The sequence below is a fragment of the Mesoplodon mirus genome (genome assembly GCF_964341445.2).
Source record: "Mesoplodon mirus genome assembly, contig: SUPER_3_unloc_7, whole genome shotgun sequence".
NCBI lineage: Eukaryota > Metazoa > Chordata > Mammalia > Artiodactyla > Ziphiidae > Mesoplodon > Mesoplodon mirus.
In genome coordinates, this window is record NW_028295713.1 from 516,328 (window position 1) to 537,017 (window position 20,690).

Genomic DNA, 20,690 nt, shown 5'->3' on the forward strand with positions numbered 1-20,690 from the left:
ACCATTTTCATAAAAGAGAGCCCTTCTTTAAAGTCACCAATATTACTTTACAGGATTTTCACAAGACTCCACATGACCCAGACTTGCTCTCTCTGATTTTCTTCTTCTTCCGGATACAACAGTTAAGTTTTCTCTAATAGAAATCTATTCTTGCTGGTTTGGAGTGTTATCTTTCGGATTTTTTTTTTAAGGCTTAACGGATGACCTGCATAAAGACTACAGAATGATGAGAGAGTAGTCCACCTATATGAGGATGGATCCAGGTAGAAGGCAGCATAAATTGCTAACATTCATGGATGCTTTAAGGGAGTAAGTGCGTGGCAATTCCCTGGCTGTCCAGTGGTTAGGACTCCATGCTTTCACTGCTGAGGGCCTGGGCTCAATCCCTGGTCAGGAAACTAAGATCCTGCAAGCTGCACAGGGTAAGTGCTACTTTTCTGTGTGTGTGAAGTGGAGACCTGTGTGGATCACTTGGCATCTCAGATTCTTCAATTAAAAAGTGACAATTGGGGCTTCCCTGGTGGCACAGTGGTTGAGAGTCCGCCTGCCGATGTGGGGGACACGGTTCGTGCCCCGGTCCGGAAAGATCCCACATGCCGGGGAGCGGCTGGGCCCGTGAGCCATGGCCACTGAGCCTGCACGTCCGGAGCCTGTGCTCTGCAACGGGAGAGGCCACAGCAGTGTGAGGCCCGCGTACCGCAAAAAAAAAAAAAAAAAAAAGTGACGATTGGGAAGAAAGTGATATTTGGGGAGTGGGGAGGTGCAACTCTATTTTTTTCTGTCATTGCAGTGTCAGAGGAGGCCAAGAGGGGCTAAGAATGAAATAGATTCTAAGTGTCTGCACAAATGTGAGAACAAAGACAAGATTGAGTCTTAGGGAGTTTACCTGTAGCATCTTGACACAAAACACAAGCAATAAGGAACTTTAGATGAGAGGAACACTGACTTGTGTTTTGCAAATGGATAATTGCCTCTGCATATTTTCTTGGATTTGAGCATGTGGAAATATTTTTTCTTTCAGAAATAATACTGTGCAAAAGGAGCTTCGAGACTGGAATTTGGAACTTGAGACAGAGTTTTTATTCTTTTCTGGAAGAATTTTGCAAGATGTAAGAATTCATCAAGGAAGAAGAATTGTAAGACAGCTGCAGAATTGTCACGTCAAAGTTGGGTCAAATTAGTAACAACCCAAAGGGGAACTAACTCGGTCATGTCATAACTATGACTGCTGTTTTCAGACTACCTGTCATTTCCATATGAGAGGACAAGCCATCATTTAATAAGAATACAGGTAACATGCTTGGCATATAGTAGACTCTGTATTATATCTTTATTAGTATTGTGCACATTCTCTCATAGTAAAATGATCTTCCAAATGTATCCTTAAGAGTCAAATACCTAAAATCATAATAACCCATGGTATTCTAGTGTGACTAACCTATATCTTAAGGAAAAATAGCTGACATTAGACCAGATGTGAAAGACTACAATGTACATAGATTTCCTTGGACTGCCTTTTTTTTTTTTTTTTTTTTTTGCGGTACGTGGGCCTCTCACCGCTGCGGCCTCTCCCGCTGTGGAGCACAGTCTCTGGACGCGCAGGGCCAGCAGACATGGCTCACGGGCCCAGCCACTCCACGGCACGTGGGATCCTCCCAGACCGGGGTGCGAACCCGTGCCCCCTGCATCAACAGGCGGACTCTCAACCACTGCACCACCAGGGAAGACCTGGACTGCCTTTTTAAGTCAGCGTTTAATTCCACCCCCAGGATTCTCATCTCAGTTGTTCGTGATTTCATAGATCCGTGAACTTTGAATATCTGTCACGTGCAATCTTATGTTACCTGTTCTTGTCCTTCAGCATTTTGAATGAGCATTATAATGACAGTAGAAAGCAAGTGGTTTGTTGATTTCTTAATTTTAATGGACCTTTACCTAGAATATAATGTGTTGGAGCTTTTCAGGATCAACTGACAAATGAGAATTTCATGTTTAGATTTCATGTAAAACTCTGTCCAAGTTCTTACTCTGTATCTTGTGGGGAGGGGTAACAAGGGAGGGCTTTACTTTTTTTGCAAACATGTTTGAAAACATGTCAGCTTTTGTATTCATTAGTTATAATAAACTTATTTTTAAAGTACTTAAAAAATCTTGTCATGGCTGAAGTTTAAAATGGTAATGTTTCAATGGGAGATAGCACAGATTTACAGTGGAAAGGATTGTAAATGGATAATTGCCTTTGCATATTAGATGATGTTGGTTTTCTTTTTTTTTAATGAAGTTTTATACCATGTCTTGGAATTCTCTTCCAGTTTGACAACCATAATGAAGATTGGTCAAGAAACACAAGGGTACCTGTACTTAGAGCAATGTCACTGGATCATTGGCTAATACTCTACACTAAGGGAAATTATGGAACAGCCCTTACCTTTCAGCAGAATCTACAGAAAATCACACCCAAAATGGGCATAATTGTCAGAAATGCAAAACTGTAAGTAGAGCAGAAATTATCTACAATTTCAAAATCGATTGCTGGCAATTTGAAAGTGGAAAAACTTCTTAAATTGTAGGAATCTGTCACGTTATCCAAACTCTGAAAGTGTGTAAGCAAAAAAGTAAAGTCTGCTCCAGCCCACACATATTAAATCAGGCTTTTGTGATCTATGGATTTCTGGCTATTGGGCTACATCTTGAAGACATGAGAATTAGCAACTTGATATGAGTGGACGGGGGAGGAGGGAATAGCAAAAACTACTTCCCAGTCTTGTTTCCAAAAATTGAACTTGTTTTTGTCTTAAAAACCTTCAACTGAAATACTTACCTTGGCAGTTTATCTTGCCTTGTTTTATATCATGTTTCATTGGCTGTATAAAATGTGACATGTTTCACTGTTCATTACTTTTGAAGTATAGATGAAATACTTATTTTCTAGGCTTGAAGCAGATGATACAGTCCATTCTTATATAAGCACCTTTGAAAAACATGCTTCACAAAAAACACAGATTGTAAGTGTCTATTTGATGTGTGCCCCGTCCTTAGTGAGCTGCATTTGTATGTATTTTAGAATTTGGATGTTGCCATTGGTTTCCTAAACCAGCCAGAAAATATAAATTTACCCCTATAATGTAGCTGAATACAGACTTTGGGGTTTAAGCTACTACTTAATATCACCATGTTATGCTCATTCTTTTAGGCTTGAGGACTTAGAATTATCTTTTAAGTCTCAGATTAAAAAACACCATACAAATATTAAGTAATATGGATTATGGTAGGCACACATTCATCATTTCTCTCTCCAGCTGTAACCTGCAAAGTCTATGATCTGTTCTCTTCCAGTAAGTGTTCTTTCTTTTGTCTGGTATTTTTCTTGGGATTTTTCCTTTCTCCCATCTGTTGTCACTACATTGTATCTGAATTACTAAAGCAACATCTTTTTCCTTTCTTCCTTGGATTCTTTTCCCAAACTCATCTCCCATTCTTCCCTCATCATCCAGGATGTTCTTTATATTTATCTATCTATCTATCTATCTATCTATCTATCTACCTATCTATCTATCTTGGCAGTGCCAGGTCTTAGTTGCGGCATGTGGGCTTCTTAGTTGTGGCATGCAGGGCCTTTTAGTCGCAGCATGTGGACTCTTAGTTGTGGCATACGGGATCCAGTTCCCCAACCAGGGATCGAACCTGGGCCCCCTGCATTGGGAGCGTGGAGTCTTACCCACTGGACCACCAGGGAAGTCCCCAGGATGCTCTTAAAAGGGATCTTTGTTTCTTGATCCTGAAACCAGGATATTCCTCCTCTTGTCTTTTCCATAGAGCCTAGACTTTTCTCTCCTTTCAGCTTCTACCAAGCAACCTTGTAGGCTACTCTGAAGGATACCTTCTGTGAGCCATTATTATACTCAAATGAAATGTCTTACTTTTGAAATCCTGTTCTTAAATCTGTGTCTTGCTTCCTGTTACTTTGATTGAATGCCATGCTTCCTGCTTCTCTGGTGCTGTAGCCTTAAATGCTCAGCTAGGTCAAGGAAGCCTCTGGTGGGACTCAGCAAAGCATCACGTGTTAGAATGGAGTTCAAGAGGCCTTGGTGGTGGTTTGCATCCCAACTCATCACATGACTTTCTTTGTTCATTTAGCATCTGCCTAGAAAGTGAAAGACTGCCTTTCTAATTGTGGGAATTTCTCTTAAGAAAGTTTATCTGAAACTTGAATGGGAATTTGCCCCACTTTTACTAATTTATCCTAGTTTTGCTTTTTGGAACAATATCTTTTATTCAGGGCAGTCCCTTAAATATTTTAAGGTATCTTTTCAAATGGTGGGGAGAGCATGCCTACAATCTTATGCATTCCAAACAACTGGGAATGACCAATAAAATAGGAACTGGAAATTATGTGTAAAACATCTTCTGGCACAAATGTAAGTCTCCCTAGACCAGGAACAGAGGGGAATTCTCGTATATAAGCAGGGGTGAAGCCATGTGGCTCACAAATTTCAAACGCTGTGTGGCGCTGGGTGGGGGCCAGAACCAGGCTGTGTAAGGTAATCCACTGAATGTGATGGGAAGACATCAAGTCAAATATTTATATTATATCCCAAATTAAACATTAACTTCCCAAATATTAATATGAATTGGTGGTAACACTACCAAGAGTTCATAAGTACTCACATAGTTTGGGAATAGTAAAGAATTTAATTCCTATAAACGTGTGAGCTGGTGGAGTAAGGCAGAAATAGAGGAAATAAAAGCATAGGTAAACTATAGACAATTTTAAAACCAGGAAGGAAAAGCAATCTAGCACTGTATTAATAATTTAAGGCTAAAAGAATAAAAATAGCCCTCTTACACATAACATTAATAACCTATTCCTCAAAATCAGATATTGGCAGTAAAAATGGCAACTGTGAACATAGTCCCTGTTATTTTAAATAGAGAATCTTTTACAAATTTTCTGTTTAAAAATGAGTACACACCAATCCAATCTAAAACCTCCACTATCTATTTTCCTGAATATTTTAAAACTTTTTTCTTTTCACTTTATATTTTCAGACTTACAGGAAGAGTTGCAAAGACAGTACAAATCTCTCAATAACCATCATCCAGATTTCCCAACCAGTAAATTTTAGCACATTCCTATAATCATTCTCTCCCTCTCTATATCTACCTACATATAATCATTCTTTCCTTCTCACTATATATACATATATATGTATATATATACACGTGTCATTATTCATAGTAGTTACATGTGTATATATATGTTTTTTCCTGAGCCATTTATCTGATCTATACCCCTAATCCAAATTCTTCCAATCATTCCTTTTTACAGCAAAATAAATTCTTTGGTCCATCAAGGGTCACCTGAGGCATCTAACCAACAGGCTTTTTCAGTCTTCTTTTAATCTGGGAAGTATCTTCAATCTGTCTTTGGGTTTTATGGCCTTGACATTTTAGAAGTGTACTGGCCAGTTATTTTATGGAACAATCCTCAATATAGGTTTGCCCATTTCCTTATGACTAGATTCAGGTAATGCATTCTTGCAGAATATCACAGAAGTATTCTATGGTTTACTAAATCCATCATATTTGGAAGACCATGATGTTGATTTAACTGGTCTTTTTTTTTTTCTTTTCATGGTTTAAGTCATCAGCTCTCCATGTAATAATTTTTTATCATTATTAGAGTTTAGTTGATGTACAGTGTTGTGTTAGTTTCTGCTGTATTAACTGGTCATTGTAATTTTGCTCATTTGATTAAGTTGAGGTCTGGTAGGTTTCACCATTATAAAGTTACTGTTTTATCCCTTTGTAATTGATTAAAGTTATTATGGTGCGACACTTTGAGACTATGCAAATGTTCTGTTTCTCATTGAAGTTTCACTCATTAATTTTAGCATCCATTGAGGATTCTTGTCTGAAACAGTTGTTAGTTAACATAGTCTCACCAAATAGTGATGTCTATGTTTCCAATATCCCTTCTATATTTATTAGTTGATATTTTATTATAAGGAAGAGCTCTTCATTCTTACTTATTTAAACACAGACTCATGGATTCTTATTTAATGGATCATAATCTTTTAATCTCATTGGATGCTCACTTTGTCCCCTTCACACTCACTATCCTACGAAAGAAACTACTTCCCTGACTTCTTATCACCATAGCTTAATGTTGTCTGTTCTTGAACTTTACCTAAAGAGCCATGTGGCTTCAGTCTTGTGTTGGTTTTTCTTTGGCTCAGCATTGAGGTTTATCTTTGTTGGGTGTAGCTGTAGTTTTTTGTTCTCTTGCTCTAGATAGTAACCCATTGTTTTTAACTTAATGCATCCTATTGTCAAACATTTGGGATATTTGTAGTTTTGCTATTACTACAAATAATCATGACTACTATCATGACTACTTTTGTACTTGTCTTTAGTGCTCATATGTATGCATTTCTGCTGGGATGTACCTGGGAGAAGAATGTTCCTTGTCACTAGATGCTGCTAATCAGATTTCTAAATGGTTATACCAAGGTGGTACACACCCACCATCAGCTGGAACATTCTCATAGCTTCATGTCTTTAAAGCATAGTATTATAAATCGAATCTGTTTAGAGTGGTAGGCTCAAGATTTAACACGAGTACCCTTTCCTTGGCAGGACCTGGTCTTTGATTTCTGTCCTTCTCCCTCTTTGAGGAGAGGCTGTTAGTCTTTTCAGAGCCTCCCAACCTCTCAGCCATGTTTACTGGGATGGGCAGATACCTCAGGAGAGAATGCAGCCTCAGTTGCTGGGATCACCTCTCTGGGTCCCTACTTCTCTCCTATCTTAATCCTATCATTCTTTATTGCCTTGTTAAACTGGCTGAGCCTGAAACAGGCATGTTTCTATATCTTCATCAGCTTGAATAGCTCTTAAGAGGAGACAGGTCCATGCTATTCCAGAAGCTGAAATTTTAGGAGACAATATTAGCTGACCACTCTCAGGAAACTCAGATCAGCAGATTAAAAAAAAAAAACCAGAATCTAGAAGATTTTAAACTTGTACCTAAAAGCTTGACCTATTAACCTACTCACATATATATATATATATATATATATATATATATATATATATATATATAGAGAGAGAGAGAGAGAGAGAGAGAGAGAGAGAGAGAGGAAGGAGAGACAGGGAGATGTGTGCGTGCACGTGGGCATGCATGTGTGTGTGTGTGTGTGTATAAAATATGGACTCAAAAGATTAGGTGCTCTTTAAAAGTGCATCTATAAGTTCATTTTGTCTTTGTCTTCAACTGATCACACTGGGCTTGGAGAAACCTAGCCAAATAATGTAGGACCAGGATCCTATCGACCACATACACTGACCACAGTACATTACAATTAGAAATCATTAAACCACGTACACCTGAAGAAACCATTATTTTTTTAAGTAACAGTGATATTAGAGAGAATAATGGAAATTTATTAAACTCTTACAACCGAGGGACTATATAAATAAGTACTAGGCATCAAAACGTGGGTGACACAGCAAACTAGAAATGAGACCAACAGCCCTTGACGAATACACTGGGAATGAAGTCTGGATTTTAATGCACCAAGAACCAAGTCAACCAAAGTAAAATAGAATGAATGAAATCAACAGTAAAAAGAGAAACTAAATAGAAAACAATCTGCAAATAAATCTAAAGCTTTGGAAAAGTTAAAATTAGATACTGTCAAGAATAAAGAAAAAGAGTAAGTCTCAACAACACTAGGAATAAATAGAGTTCATTATTAGAGATTTGCTGGTGGTTAAGGAAATATTAGGAGAACACCATGGGCTAGAGTGGGCCACTAAGTTCGAAATAGGTTGTTTATATTTTTCAAAAAAACTGGTTAGTGTGGTGAATTATAGTGTGGTGAATATTTCTTAGTCCATGCAGGTAATGCATTTAATAAAATCTCATACTTCTTCATGTGAAAAGAAAAACTCACTTAATCTACAATGAGAAAAGAATTATCCTAATCTGATAAAGAACGTCTGCCAAAAACTTCTATAAGCATCATTATGTTCAAAAGAATATACTGATGATTTTTCCCATTAGTCAGAAACAAGGCAAGCAGTAGCCTCTCTTCCTAACTGCTCAGTGTCCTACTGAAGGTCCTGGCGAGGGTTTGGAAACTTGCTCTGCTGCTTGTAAATCAGGCAGTTTCCATAACAGCCCCCAAGCTTGTTTGCTGGTGGGGGCAGATAATAGTATTTATCTCAGTCGATTGGTGAGAGAATTAAGTGAATCAAGTAGAATGCTTGGGAAGTGCCCACACAGAGCCATCATCCCATCGACGGTGACTGTCCTGAGGACGGTATAGATCAGTCTGTGTTTTTAACCCACCCATATTGACTTCATGATAAACTTCTGGAAATGGAATGACTCCTGGGAATGGAATGACTAGGATGAAAGGGTTTTGCAAGTTTAAAGGATCGATGCATATTGCCAAATGCCTGTCTCGCAGCCTGTCTCTTCCATACACTCACACTCACACTTGTTGAATGCAGTGTGATTCTAGACCCTTCACCCTCATGGATTCAGATATCTATTTAATAAATAGTCTCTACTTTGTCAGTGCTCCACCTATATAGCTTCCTCGACACGCATCCATTTCTCACATCACTGTGTTCTTGCATTTTGGGGAATGTCATGTTTGCTTTCTTTCAAGGTCCTTTTCTTGCTGCCCACTGAAAATAAAGAAATTTATGAAGGCATAAAAAGATATCTGTGTGTCAGTTACCCGATTCCAAGCCAGTGTGTGTTGAAACGGACCTTAGAGAGACCATCACTACAAAGATTGCCCTACAGATGAACTGCAAGCTAGGAGGTGCCCTCTGGAAGGTGGATATAGAAGTACGTGGGGATTTTGTTGCCTTCTCTTGCTTTCATCTGTCTTTGGTAGAATTTGTTAAGGTCCTATTTAATTGGAAATTTGCTTTGTGTTCTAACTCAAGCTGCTACCTGGTTTAAAATTTAAGTTGCAGAATGCAATGTTCATCATTATCGATTGTTTCCATGGTATTGTACATCGACGGAAGTCAGTCGCAGGATTTGTGGCAAGCATCGATCCAGACTTGATGCGGTGGGTAAGCTTTGGCAGACAGTGTTTAGTGGGGAGCTATCTGGAGGCCAGATAGGAGAGGCGGACCTAACACACATTGTTGGCAAGCTCCATGGGCAAGTTGTTCTTAGAGATGTGCTCTCCTGATCTTCTGGCAAAGTCAGGCTCCCAGAACATTCTGTATGGAAGCCTCTGATCATTCTCTATTGCTGCCTAACAACTATGACAAAATATGGCAGCTTAAGACGACACTCACATGACCATGGACAGTCCTGTGGGTCAGATGTTGGGCACTGCGTGGCTCTCAGGGCCTTACAAGGCCAAGATTTTGTTTTTTGGCTGCACTGTGCAGCATGCGGGATCTTAGTTCCCTGACCAGGGATTGAACCCATGCCCCCTGAGGAGGAAGTGCAGATTCTTAAACACTGGACAACCAGGGAAGTCCCAAGGCTAAGTTAAAAGTGTCACAGAAGCCACATTCTCACCTGGAGGCTTGGGATCCTCTTCCCAGCATACGCCGATGTGGCAGAGCCAATTTTCTTGTGATTGTGGGACAGAGGACCCCACTTCCTTGCTGGCTGTCACCTACAGCTAGTCTCAGCTTCTAGAGTTCCATCCACATTCCTTCTGATGTGCTCCTTGCCTCCCCTCCAACTTCCAACCCGCCAATTCACACTGTGCTCTTGTTCTCTTTTGAATCTCTCCATCTTCCTCTTCTGTCATCAGCCAAAGAAAACTTGCTGATTTTAAAGGAGCTCATGAGGTCGGATATCATCCATCTGGAGACTCTCCTTATCCTAAAGTCAACTGTGCCATATAACATCATCACAGGGGCTAGATCTCAGTATGTTCACAAGTTCCAAGGATGAGGACAGGTAGAATTCTGCCAACCGCAGGATTTGATCAGTGAGCCTCTGCATAGGGACACATGAGGAAGCACTTAGGATATACGTGGGTGAAGACACCTATGGGAACATACCTAGTGGCCTGTAGGTATCATAAGATCTTGTCTTCATACATTTGTATATAATGTACCTGAATAAGGAGATGTGCTTCTATAGCCTATGATTCTCCTTTTCTCCAGGGACCTTCTTTTTTCTGTGCTTAGAGTAGAAAATAAAACCCATAGTGCAGATGGGTTTGCATATTCTTCTCTTGTGCATTATGGTATGTGGGACAGTCACAAACCACCACTATGTTCAATGTTGTTTGTGGCCCACCAAGTATAATTCCACAGTATCCTTTAAGGATCTTTTTTTTCCAGTCATACTCTAAATACAGTAACATGGATTTACTCTGCCTTTTTTAGTAGAAAATGTTGTGATAATAGGTAAAAAGTTAAGCTTGCATTCATGCAATAGATATTTTTGAGCACTTGCTATGTGTAAATACTGAGAATGCAGCAGTGAAAATGTAAAGCCAAAATACCTGATCCCATCCATCGGAGTACAGATTCAGATGAAGAGGCAAACATACATCATACCCTATCAGGTCATCCTAATACTCTGAAGTAAACAAAAACGCAATAAGGGGATAGAAACTCTAGACAAACAGGTGATTTTACTTGATACATTGAGCAGTGGTCACAATAGCTATTACTGTTTTGAAGCAAACTGCTCCCTCCAAAGCAGATTCATATGGATGAACCATTGTTTAAGACATTGAACTAGAAGTAGGAGTCTCCAGAAAAACACTGGGTTTGCACTTTGTGGAATTCCCCAGGAGCTGAAACAATATGAGTCATATGTATTCAAAGCATGTATAATTTGTAGTTAATGTTAACAAATGTTTCCATTCTTACTCTTTGTGTGCATGCAAAATGTTACAAAATGCCTAAGATATGTGAAGAGACCAATACTTGGATCTCTACAGCAGGATGAAGAATGGATCTTTAATTGGGTCCTCAACCACTGATAGTGAATTTTTTTTGGTCATGGATTAATTTCATCATTTTGATTCTGAATTAATCTTGTTTTCCAAACTAATGGCTTATTTTTCTCCATACAGGTGGTTCTCTCAATGCATCATCCAGCAATCGGGGCAGGAGCTTGTCAATGGGCTGACGACCTGTTTGCATAGTCAGTGCCTGGTGGAAGCTGGAGGGCTTGAGTCTATACTGGTGGAGATACTGCCCCCCCACCTGGGACATCTGGCAATGAGTGAAAACATTTTTCATTGTCACAATGGGGATAGAGTGCTAGGGATGCTGTTAAATGTCTTACCATGCATGGGACAGCAACACTCCCTGTCCCTGACCACCACAAAGAATTATCTGGCTCAAAATTTTCATACTGTTGTTAAGTATGGACTAGACTGAAGATTTAAGCAGTGTCCTGAAAGCTACCATGTTGACAAATGAACATAGAAGTTGTCAAAAACAGTGGCCACTTTGTTCCAAGTTATGGTTTATTTATATGTGTTTCTGACTTCCTTTCAGCTGCCTTGAAGCTCTGGTATGAACAAAATTCATCTCTGCCACATTCTACCATTGTGCATCGAGTTGGAGTGGGAGATGGACAGTTTCAAGCACTGATTGACCAAGAACTAAAACAGATGGAGTCCTACTTAGAAAATGCTTACAGAGGACACAAGTGGGTATATTACTCATTAAGTGCAGATTTTGTAAGCTTTACATTTTAGTTTCCGGGGGCAGGGGGAAATATCTACAACAGTTGTGATGTGTGAATTGGAAAGCTGGATACAGAGGGCTTCAGTGGATGGGTGGGGAGAAAAAAACAGACCCTTCCCACTTTGTGTTCCATGCCCATGTCAGAGGAGAAAGCAGAACTGAAGCCTTGCAGTAGCAGGTTGTTTCCCCATATGGAACCGCATGATTCTTCTCTTTTTCTAATCTCCTTCCAAACCTTGATGGAGGAGGGCTTGCTAACCTCAGATATTCCTAAAAATCCATGAACATAGCCTGTCAATGGTTTGTACTATGCAGCTCCTTTATCCTGGAGTTCTGTACGTCCCAGGACTGGGGATTCCTCTCAGTTCCCTTCTCTGGCTTCACCTGTTTGTCAGTGAAGCCTGGCGCCCAGCACAGACAGTACTAGTAATCCTGACTTTGGGAGGAAGGGACCCTTCCCCTAGGATCTGAATGGCTATGAATAGAAACCTCCTCCTTTACTTCCTGAATCAGGCTCTTGGAGCTAAGACAGTAAAATTGGGGTGTGTGGAGAGATACCATCTGCAGACTCCTTTTAATGGCTCCTATGTGTGGGCTGTCTTCGACACTCTGAATGCTTCTGAGATAATGCAAAGCAAACAGAGTGACATTGATCTTAATCTTTTAAGTGTCAGACTAACTTTCATCGTGGTGAAGAAACAAACATCAGATTTTTTATTGAAAAGGATGAAGACTTGACAATCCATCTCCAGGAACAGTTATTGATTTAGAGGTGACTAGGATGGAATGGTAAGCCATCTTTCTTTATTTTAAAGATTCCTTTTTATTTAAATAGTAACAGAGTTTTTTAAGGTTTGCATGATTTGGACGAGAAAGGAAGAATTGACCTAAAGAAGGTTAAAAATGATAGGTATATTAGATGATAATTTTTTCTGTCTTCAATCATTTTGTTTTTCAGAGAATTTTAAAAACAGACAAATATTTATTGATCGTTCTATGATTCAGTTGTTAGGAAGAAGGCTAGAACTTCTGGTTAACTTTAGACTTCTAAGTGAATTATGCAAATAAGAAAGTTATGCAAAACCACAGCAAGAAATAAAACAGGACATTCATACCAACTGATAGGGAGAAATGAATTAAATTTGAAGGCAGAAACATTGATTTTTCTAGTAGAAGGCATGAAAGGATTGAAGAAAACAAAGCAAATGAAAAGTACAATTAACATAAAGTATAACATAAAATGACATAAACATTCAATATTTACAATAAATTGGTTAACCTTACCACTTATATAACTTAGTTTGAATATATTCTGGTGATTTGCAGAGATGGATATTCCGATCTTTCCCTAAATCTCTGAATCACATTACCTATGACCATGTCTAACATGATAATTTGATGTTTGCTGCCTCTAGGCATCAGTGCATATGCTTGTGAGTTTAAATCCCATGAGTGTTATTGTCAATGATTTCACTGTCCTTTGTGGATTTGCTTTAGCAAATCATTGCTCAAAATTTAGCCAGGCTTCTAAATATAAAGGAAACTCTGTATCATAGATTTCTGTAAATTGTTACTTCAAAGACTAGGTTTGCTACATTGTTTTTCTTCTAAAATAAGCTTGATACCAATTATGTTCTATAATTCTAGGTATGACTTTTTTATTGTGAGTCAGTCTGTGAAAGAAGGCACTGGCACTGGCACTCCCACTCATTATAATGTCATCCATGACATGCTTTACTTGAGCCCAGATGCAGTACAGAGTCTAACTTACATACTATGCCACATGTATTACACTTTTTTAGTAAGTATTCTTTTTCTTTAATTTGGTAATGTGCATCTGTTAATCCTATACTCCTAATTTATTGCTCCCCCCTGCACTTTCTTCTTTGGTAACCATAGGTTTGTTTTCTGTCGCTGTGAGTCTGTTTCTGCTTTGTAAATAAAAATAAGTTCATTTGTATGCTATTTTTTGGGTTCTACATGTAAGTGATATCAAATAATATTTGTCTCTGATTTACTTCACTTAGTACGATAATATCTAGGTCCATCCATGTTACTGCAAATGGCATTATTTCATTCTTTATGAATGAGTATTATTCTATTGTATACACCTACCATATCTTTGTCCATTCATCTGCTGATGGACATTTAGCTTGCTTTTGTGTCTTGGCTATTGTAAATAGTGCTGCTACGAACATTGGGGTACCTGCATATTTTTGAATTAGAGCTTTCATCTTTTCTGGATATACGCCCAGGAGTGGGATTGCTGGGTCATATGGTAGCTCTGTTTTTAGTTTTAAGGAGGCTCCGTACTGTTCTCCATAATGGCTATGGTATTTTTTGATACTGATTTTCCTTCAGATCTGTGAAACTGTTCAAAATTGAATCTACTTTTTGAACCTTGGATATCCATAAAAATTTAAACTTAGGGAAAGTAGATATAAAGGTAAAAAAAAATTTTTAGTTGATCTTTCTCCTAAAGGGTATCATCCGAGTTCCTGCTCCTTGCCATTATGCCCATAAGCTGGCTTACCTGGTGGGCCAGAGTCTTCACCAAGAACCACATGGATCTCTGTCAAAAGTCTCTTTTACCTTTAACATAGAGAAGAATGCATGATGGGATGTTGAAAACCACAATTTGTAAATTTATTTTCTCATTCTGCATCTGTACATCTGAAATTTTTTTTCCTAGATGCACGATCAGAGTTTAAAACCATTCTTGACTGGACATGGATGAGACTCCAAGTGTGTTATGCTATTTTCAACACTACCACTAACTTAACATGAGGCTTCTCTTCTCCAGGCGGGAGAACTGACAGTGAGAGTTTTGTTTTACAATTTACCTCTCAAATGTGTTACAAGGACTTTATGATTAAACATGCCTGAATATTCTGTACTCCAAGCAATGCTGCTCTAATTGTAAAGGTTGGGGGACTTCCCTGGTGGTGCAGTGGTTAAGAATTTGCCTGCCAATGCAGGGGACACGGGTTCGAGCCCTGGTCCAGGAAGATCCCACGTGCTGTGGCACAACTAAGCCCATGTGCCACAACTACTGAGCCCACATGCCACAACTACTGAAGCCCACGTACTCTAGGGCCCATGCCCTGCAACAAGAGAAGCCACCGCAATGAGAAGCCCGTGCACCACAATGAAGAGTAGCCCCCACTCACCACAACTAGAGAAAAGACTGCACACACCAATGAAGACCAAACACAGGCAAAAATAAATAAATAAATAAATAAATAAATTTTTTAAAAAAGGTTGGTCATTAGTCACATGGAGAATATATATATCTATGAACAAGTAAATTCTACTTGGAAAATCATACCTACTTTATTTTTGTAACATCCTTTTTCTCAAGGACAACAAAGACATAAAAGTGGCAAAATTAAATGGGAATTTATTTGTGTGTAATATTTTGTATGAAAGAAACAACCTATGTATGAAATAGTTTGTTCTTTGTACCTGCATGGGAATCTGAATTTTTTCTGGTGGAGCTGCAGTAAGGAGAGCTTTGCGATTTAAAAGTTGGTGGCTCAGGAATGTAATATTTTGTCACTTTTTCCACAAAGAAGGTAAATTAAGGGCTTTGTTAGCATTTCTGTTTAATTCATTCTCTTGTGCATGTCTAAGAGTGACATTATTGTGTTAGCTGTATCATCATCAGAAGAAAGTCTTGAATAAGTTGTTTAAATGAAGCTATCATGTTTTTCCTGAAAGCAGACACATTTTTTTTCTCTCTCCACTTAAAACTATCTTTAAATAGACTTAAGAAACAATATGAGGGACTTCCTGGTGGCTCAGTGGTTAAGAATCCACCTGCCAATGCAGGGGAGACGGGTTCAAGCCGTGGTCTGGGAAGACCCCACATGCCGTGGAGCAGCTAAGCCTGGGCGTGACAACTACTGAGCCTGCACTCTGGAGCCCGCGAGCCACAGCTACTAAGCCCACACACCACAACTACTGAAGCCCACACGCCTAGAGCCCATGCTCTACAACGAGAAGCCACCGCAATGAGAAGCCTGTGCACCACAATGAAGAGTAACCCCCGCTCACCGCAACTAGAGAAAGCCCGCACACAGCAACAAAGACCCAACAGAGCCAAAAATAATTAATTAATTAATTTATTTATTTATTTATTTAAAAAAACAATATGTGAAACTTTTGTTCTCTTATACTCCTAGAGTGGTTTTTTTTTGAGGTGGGGTAGTTAGGGGGCTTCAAATACATCAAAAAGGATATGTTTAAAAACAATATAATTGCTTTGATTATAGGTTAATCAATTTAGGTTTGCAATTTGAACCCATCTTATAAGAAACAAAATTAAAACAAGTCTTTTAAATATACTGTAATCCAGGTAACGTCCTACCTAGCTGTATTGCTAATAATGATAAATATAATATAGGATATGGTCTCCATGATTAAAGATAACACATTCTTTTCTAAAGCTAGAATTTGATTTATGATAATACATTTATGGTAGTACATTTCTAGAGAGCTACAAAAATCACTTGGAACAAATTCAAAGTAATGAGAACTTTCTGAACATTTCTTATAAATGCAATACAAATATTATTTATTCACAAAACTATAATGTCTAGAATTATAAATTTAAAATGTGATTCAATAAAGGTATTCATGTTAAAATCACTGAATTCAGTCTTGTTATTAAAAATATGGTCTTGGGCTTCTTAATCTACTGATTAGAAAAAATTGTTGCTTTTGTAAGATGAATAGAAATATTGTGACCAGGACACCATCTGACTTTATTAGCCTACTAGTCCTTTATAAATTAGATGAAGGAAACTGGGTATCAAATATTTCTAGGGGAAAGTGGGCTTCCCTGGTGGTGCAGTGGTTGAGAGTCCACCTGCCGATACAGGGGACACGGGTTCGTGCCCCAGTCCAGGAAGATCCCACATGCCATAGAGCAGCTGGGCCCGTGAGCCATGGCCACGAGCCTGTGCATCTGGAGCCTGTGTTCCACATTGGGAGAGGCCACAGCAGTGAGAGGCCCGCATACCGCAAAAAAACAAAACAAACAAAAAATATTCCTAGGAGAAAGCTTTATTGTTCCAAAGGCTTATAGATAAACTTTCTCCAGTGTATCATAGTACCTAAGTTTCACGTTACTGAGTAGCTTAGGAATGAATTTGGCCTAAGCAGCAATATAATATATAATCTAAGAATAATGAATTTCCTGACTCTGAGTTAGAGGTCTGATGTGGGCATTACTGGGCTAAAATAAATATCAGCAGGGCTGCATTCCTTTCTGGAGGCTGTAGGAGTCTGTTTCCTTCATTCTAGCTTCCAGAAGTTGTCTGCATTCCTTGCCTCCTGGCCCCCCTTCCATCTTCAAAGCCTGCAATGGCCAACGGAGTCATTCTCATATCCCACTGACACTGACTCTTCTGCCTCCCACTTCCACTTTTAATGGCCCTTGTGAAGATGTTGGGACCGCTTGGATAATCCAGGATATTCTCCCTATTTTAATGTTAGCTGATAGGCAGCCTAGCTCCATCTGCAACCTTAATTCCCTTTCCCCATATAAGGCAACATTTGGGTAGAATCCAAGGATTAGAACATAGACATCTTTGGAGGGGCCATTAACCTGCCACAGAGACATTGTCCAGGGCTGAGCGTGTCGGGGAACAGGGACACATGTGAATGTAGGAACTCCTTCCTCCAATGGGTGCCTCAGAATAAGAGAGACTTAGGGGAGCACCCACTGGAGTCTCAGGCAGCACAGCTCTTGAGCACCTGCCCCATGACCTGCACCCTTCTCCTCATCATTCTCCTCCCTCTCTGCATAGGTGAGGGCTGACCTGTTCTGGGTGGAATATTTGTGGGGGACCCCTCAGTTCTGCCCTGTACCCTCATTCACTTGGCTCACTCTTCCCTCTCTCCCTCTAGGGTCTTTGGCCCAGGCAGGGCTGACTTAGCCACCCTCAGCATCCAAGGGCCCAGGACAGATGGCCACCATCACCTGTACTGGAAATAGCAACAATGTGGGCAACCAGGGAGCAGCTTGGCTGCAGCAACACTCAGGCTGTGTCCTCACACTCCTGACCCACAAGTATGTTAACCGACTCTCAGGAATCACAGAGAGATTCGTGGGCTCTGGGTCAAGGCAGACTGGCTTCTCTCTCTCTGGTCTCCAGCCTGGAGATGAGGCTAATTATTAGTGCTCAGCATGGGACAGCAGCTTGGTGCTTGCATTGTGCTCAAGGTCCACAGGGAAGTGAGAGAAAGACCTTTGGGCTTCAGGCTACCTACTCGCTGCCCAGAGCATCGGGGAGCAATGGATCCCTGAGGAGATATGGAGTAGACAATATTGGGTACTTGAAGGGGCTTTTTTAAGTTGGGACTGCCAACAAAACTCAATAAATCCAGTTAAGGATCTTTAGAATTACTCATTCAAAAATATTTATATGCAGCACAGTTCTAAACCTACTGGGATCTACTTGATGATGTGTATTACATGTATTTATTAATGAAGAGGAGCTAGGTTAAATGTTTATTTAACCTCCGATTTTTTTCCATAAAGGAACTGTAAACAATTAATGCCAAGAATAGCTAAAGGGACATTTACTTACCCAACTTCTTCCTAACAATCTTTCAATTCCATGTAATGATCTAATTTTTCAGTCCTGTGGATTATCCACCATTACAGCATATATTGGCCACTTCCTGGGGTCCCTAACGCTAGAACAGTAATGCTCTCACACAGCTTATGTTTTTGGATGTCAGTCTCTTCAATTGTGCCTCCAAAGCCCCACCTTCACCTTTTTCTACCAGTCCCTGAACACAACGGTGTGAGAATTAGAAGGGTGCCTTGGGAGCACAAATTGAGTTAAATCCCCAGTGAGGGTTTGGGCTTGGGGGAAGCATTTAGGACACAGAAACCTGACCCCAGAGGGTGATATCTTTAGGATTTATGGAAATGAGCTAGAAGGAGAAATGAGGGGGGAAATGCTCTAGGTGTTGGTAACAGCATATGTCAACAACAGAAAAAAAATTTTTTGGTTGTTCATCCAAGTAAATAATAGAATTTGCACTGGGCCTAAGTGTGGCAGATGGCGGTAGGGACAGGGTCAGGAGAAGTGACTCTAGATGTGTCTGGATGAGATGAAGGAAGGGTGCAGCCATGTTGTAAAGTTGACACATTCTAAGAAGTATGCATTTGGCTGTAGAGGTCATGTGGAGCCTGAGCTAGTCAGAGTTCTCTAGAGAAACAAAAAGAGATAGAAGGAGATTTATTATGAGGAATTGGCTCACATACTCAGGGCTGTGCACATGCTCAGGAAAGACCTGGGAAGGTTCTAAGCTCTCACCTCTGGCTGACCTTGCCATTCTGCACAAGCAGGAAGTGAAGGCTTAGGTGGGGATTTCCACTGCCTGGCTGAGTGTTAAGACAAAAATCCCCATGCTCACAGAGCCCCTCAGTAAAGATTGGGTGACTTCTTGGTTCCAGGCTGTTAATGAAATCTCTATCCAGTCAACAAATGACCACCAAGTAACCAAACAGGGACGACAGTGGTCACACACGACACAGAATACACTTTAGTGAATTCCCCCAGAAAAGTCAATAGCAAAAAAACAACAAAAGAAAAAAAACCCAAAACAAAAAACAAACCAAGGGCTTCCCTGGTGGCGCAGTGCTTGAGAGTCCGCCTGCCGATGCAGGGGACACGGGTTCGTGCTCCGGTCTAGGAAAATCCCACATGCCGCGGAGTGGCTGAGCCCTTGAGCCATGGCTGCTGAGCCTGCGCATCCGGAGCCTGTGCTCCACAACGGGAGAGGCCACAACAGTGAGAGGCCCACGTACTGCAAAAAAAAAAAAAAAAAAAAAAAAAAAAAAACAAGTACAAAAAAACAGCATAACAACAAATCCTGGGGAAGGGTGAGAATCTGATTCTCAGAGTTTCCATGTGATATTAATTTAAATGTCCAGTTTATGCCCCCCCACCAAAAAAAAGAAGAAAGTAAAAAAAGTGTCCTACGTGGTCCAGAAAAGAGTTGACATAGTAGGGCTGAGACTGCTTTCCTTAGAAAGGCCTGCTTGCTAGGTTGGCCCTTGGCTCGAGACTGGGAACTTGGAATCAAGACAGTCCCCACCATTCTCCAGTCAAAGTGGCTCACTGTGCCCAAGCTGTTGTTGCAAACACTGTGCTTTATGTTGAACATCTCTTTCCTGCTGAAATTCTTGAGTTTAGGTATGTGCTAGGCAGAGGATGACTAAATGACCAGCCCCCAGTAACAACCTCTGGGCACACAGTCTCTAATGAGGTTTCCTGGAAGACAACATTTCACATGTGCTGTCACAAGTTTTGCTGGAGGAGTTCAGTGTGCCTGTGTGACTCCACTGGAGCAGGATTCCTAAAAGCCTGTGCCTGGTTTCCTCTGGACCTCCTTCATGCACTTTTACCCTTAGCTTATTTTGCTTCGTGTGCTGTCATGGTAATAAATCATAGCAGCTAGTATGATAATATACTGAGGGCGGCGAGAGAATCACATAGCCTGGGGGTGTTCTCGCCACCCCCCAAAACAGGCTGACACACAAGGGGAAAAAAGCCCTAGTAGACAGTATCTTCATGAAACTCCTGACAATGGACAAATACTTTATATCAGCTATTTTTTAAACCATTTTTTAAAACTGAAGTGTAGTTAATTTACAATGTTGTGTTAGTTTCAGGTATACAGCAACAAGATTCAGTTTATATATATATATATATATGTGTGTTCTTTTTCAGAATCTTTTCCATTATAGGTTATTATAAGATATTGAATATAATTCCCTGTGCTATACAGTAGGTCCTTCCTATTTATCTACTTTATACATAGTAGTGTGTATATGTTAATCCCAAACTCCTAATTTATCTCTACTCCCTCCCCCTGCTATCCCCTTTGGTAACCATAAGTTTGTTTTCTATGTCTGTGAGTCTATTTTTGTAAATAAGTTAACTTCTATCATTTTTTTTAGATTCCAC

The 20,690-nt window shown here is 39.9% G+C and overlaps 1 protein-coding gene across 1 annotated transcript in view; it reads left to right on the forward strand.

Moving 5' to 3' along the window:
• LOC309801734 (piwi-like protein 3) overlaps positions 1-14,317 on the forward strand; it is a gene marked incomplete at both ends in the record, with an annotated part of 33,215 nt that extends 18,898 nt beyond the window's left edge. Inside the window, 15 exon segments of the mRNA XM_082646781.1 lie at positions 192-235; positions 239-309; positions 1,022-1,136; positions 2,313-2,491; positions 2,933-3,005; positions 8,679-8,793; positions 8,796-8,863; positions 8,989-9,092; positions 11,079-11,149; positions 11,509-11,662; positions 12,369-12,397; positions 12,400-12,426; positions 12,429-12,489; positions 13,348-13,501; positions 14,183-14,317. Coding sequence (XP_082502907.1) covers positions 192-235; positions 239-309; positions 1,022-1,136; positions 2,313-2,491; positions 2,933-3,005; positions 8,679-8,793; positions 8,796-8,863; positions 8,989-9,092; positions 11,079-11,149; positions 11,509-11,662; positions 12,369-12,397; positions 12,400-12,426; positions 12,429-12,489; positions 13,348-13,501; positions 14,183-14,317 — 1,400 coding nt within the window.
• Positions 14,318-20,690: the final 6,373 nt, after the last annotated feature.